This window comes from Penaeus chinensis, chromosome 3 (assembly GCF_019202785.1).
Source record: "Penaeus chinensis breed Huanghai No. 1 chromosome 3, ASM1920278v2, whole genome shotgun sequence".
In the NCBI taxonomy this organism is placed as follows: domain Eukaryota; kingdom Metazoa; phylum Arthropoda; class Malacostraca; order Decapoda; family Penaeidae; genus Penaeus; species Penaeus chinensis.
In genome coordinates this window covers 40,010,684-40,013,183 of record NC_061821.1, presented here as the reverse complement: position 1 = coordinate 40,013,183, position 2,500 = coordinate 40,010,684, and the positions used below count along the sequence as shown (strand labels likewise).

At 34.3% G+C, this 2,500-nt stretch overlaps 1 protein-coding gene across 3 annotated transcripts in view; it reads right to left on the bottom strand.

Moving 5' to 3' along the window:
- Positions 1-456: 456 nt before the first annotated feature.
- The window catches only part of LOC125039409 (sodium-dependent phosphate transport protein 2B-like), a 27,861-nt gene continuing 25,817 nt past the window's right edge, over positions 457-2,500 (bottom strand). For all 3 annotated transcript variants that reach the window (XM_047633311.1, XM_047633292.1, XM_047633302.1), the window contains exons 8-12: positions 2,094-2,397; positions 1,800-1,952; positions 1,502-1,626; positions 1,208-1,397; positions 457-1,017 (exon numbers count right to left, since the gene is read on the bottom strand). In XM_047633311.1, the coding sequence (XP_047489267.1) occupies positions 716-1,017; positions 1,208-1,397; positions 1,502-1,626; positions 1,800-1,952; positions 2,094-2,397 (1,074 nt within the window). In that variant the 3' untranslated portion in view covers positions 457-715. The remainder of the gene's footprint in view (positions 1,018-1,207; positions 1,398-1,501; positions 1,627-1,799; positions 1,953-2,093; positions 2,398-2,500) is intronic.

Below are 2,500 nucleotides of genomic sequence, written 5' to 3'. Positions count from 1 at the left end.
TTCAGGTACCTAAGTCTTTTATGAATTATTTTTGTCACAATTCTGTGCTTACATAACAGAAGCATCTGACATATTTAGAATCAATAAAGATTAAAACATTATAAAAGAGAATTCAAACATATTTCTTATAAATGCATAATATATGATAAACACTAAAAGAGTATATGGTCTGAATATTATTTCTTTTTACTTCTTAATTCAATTAACTGATTTCCTGTTTAAAAAGAAATATGTTTTAACTGCATTCCACTTTAAAAATCTGCACATTTGCTTTTCGAACTATTCCTAAATGATGATGAAACAATGTGTGAAAATGACAGGTACATGTATGAGAATTATATTTAGAGACGACAGTATGAAAGAATATCTGTTTTGTAGAAAAATAAATAATATGAATTTCTATCTATACGCTGCATTTTAATTGTCTTTTACTAAAACACTGCAGTTCTGATTAGAAAACAAGAAAGGTTTTAGGAAATGTCCCTAATGAAGAGGTAATGGGTAACATGATGAATGTTGATTTAAAATGCTAAAAGGTTCATAACACAGATATGCTAAAACAACAAAGAATGACTACACATCCACAATGCTTCATTACACATCCACAATATGAAATGTATTCATTAAAAAAATAATATGTATATATGTACTGAATGCATATAGATATATATACATATACATATATACACACACCAGACATGTATTTCAACTAACTTTAAAACCGAGTGTCATTTGAATCATAGGCTTGGTTCTCTATACCTGTAGTTTTCTCTACTTCAACTTTCTCAAGTTCATTACTTTCCTCTGTGGCATCTCTGCAGGATTTACAGCAGGGAAGAGCCAGGCAGCATTTGTCATACGGGCTGAGTGAGTGGAGTGGTTTGGGCAGCCAGTTCCAGTTCTTCAATACATTGGGAAGAATTTGCGGGCATTTGCTCTGCATAACGTTGAGGATGACAACTAATACAAATAAGATCAACAAAGGTAGACCAACAAAGTATAGAGCATACTTTCCACCTGTAAAGAAGAAAGATAATAGTTTAGCGAAATTTGGTAATAGAAATCTTACATAACAAATCATCTATCTTCACAAATGGAAAAAAAAAAAAAAATCCTAACCAGGGGTATCATATTATTTCAACAACTTATCATTTCAATTTCTTCTCGGATGGCATGAAGTTAAAGTCTACATATCAGCTCTACTTACCAAGAGAAAGCAAGAAGATGAATCCAGGGAGAAAGAAGAACATCACGACGAGGTACATGATAGCAAACCACCGATATTTTGCTGTAGTGTCTCCCAGCTTCTTAGAAAGAGGGATAGGGAACCTCATGAATGGAATGGGGTAGAACAGTAAAATGCCGAAGATGTTGAAGAAGAGATGCACCAAGGCAATCTGGAAAAAAAAAGAATCTTAGTAATACATATCACATAAATGGGATAAAAAAAAGATGTCTGGTAAATGCAAAAAGAAATCTAATCTTCCTCTAAGATACTGACCTGTATAGCAGAAACAAGTCCCTGTCCCTCGCCAGCCATAGCTGCCAAGAGCGCTGTTGTAGTCGTTCCAATATTACTTCCAAGAGTAAGGGGGTATGATCTTTCAACAGAGATAACACCAATGCCTGAAATACAGGATTCCTATGATTTTTTCTTCGGGTAAAACTTATCACAAAGAATCGACAAATATTGTATTAGCAATTTTCTATAAAGTTCACAATCAAGTCTTAGGAACAGATAACAAATAAATACATAATTTTAGTTTATTTCCATAGTAAGAAGAACATATCTAACATACCAATAAGGGGCGTAAGTGTTGATGTAAAGATTGATGATGACTGGACAAGGAATGTCATCACTGCTCCAACAAGGATAGCAATATATCCAGTAAGCCAGGGTACATATGGAATATCAGCATTGATGGTCTTCTTAATGATCATCGCCATTTTTCCTGTATAAGAAAATAAAGAGTGTAAATGAACAATATGTTAAGGTTTTATTTGTGCTGCTGGAACAAAAATATAACACCAATACATTCAAAAGCAGATTAAGATTGATTTAAACTTATTGCAATCACGCAGCCACTGTGTACCTTTCATCATGGAGTTTAGAATCTTGACAATAAAAACAAGAGCTGTGCACAGGATCAAGAGAGATGAAATGAGAAGGATAATGCCGACTTGGGAGTCTGTGAGAGAGGTCTCATAAAACAGGAAGTGGCAGGAGTGTGGCACGCCGACTTTTTCACATTCACTTGCGCCGGTTTGTGTTAAAAGGAGAGGTGCTGTAGTCGATGCTTCAATGCATTCTTTTTTGCAGTAACGCTTGATCAAAGAAGTTTCATTGGCAAGTTCTCCTTGGCCTGTGCCCCAAGCATTCAGGACCTCCTTATCCAGCTGTTGAATGATATAACTGATTAAATAGATTATAAACACAGACATTTACTTAATCTAGAATTTTAAAAAGTCACACTGATGTCATTGATAACTACATAGCCTT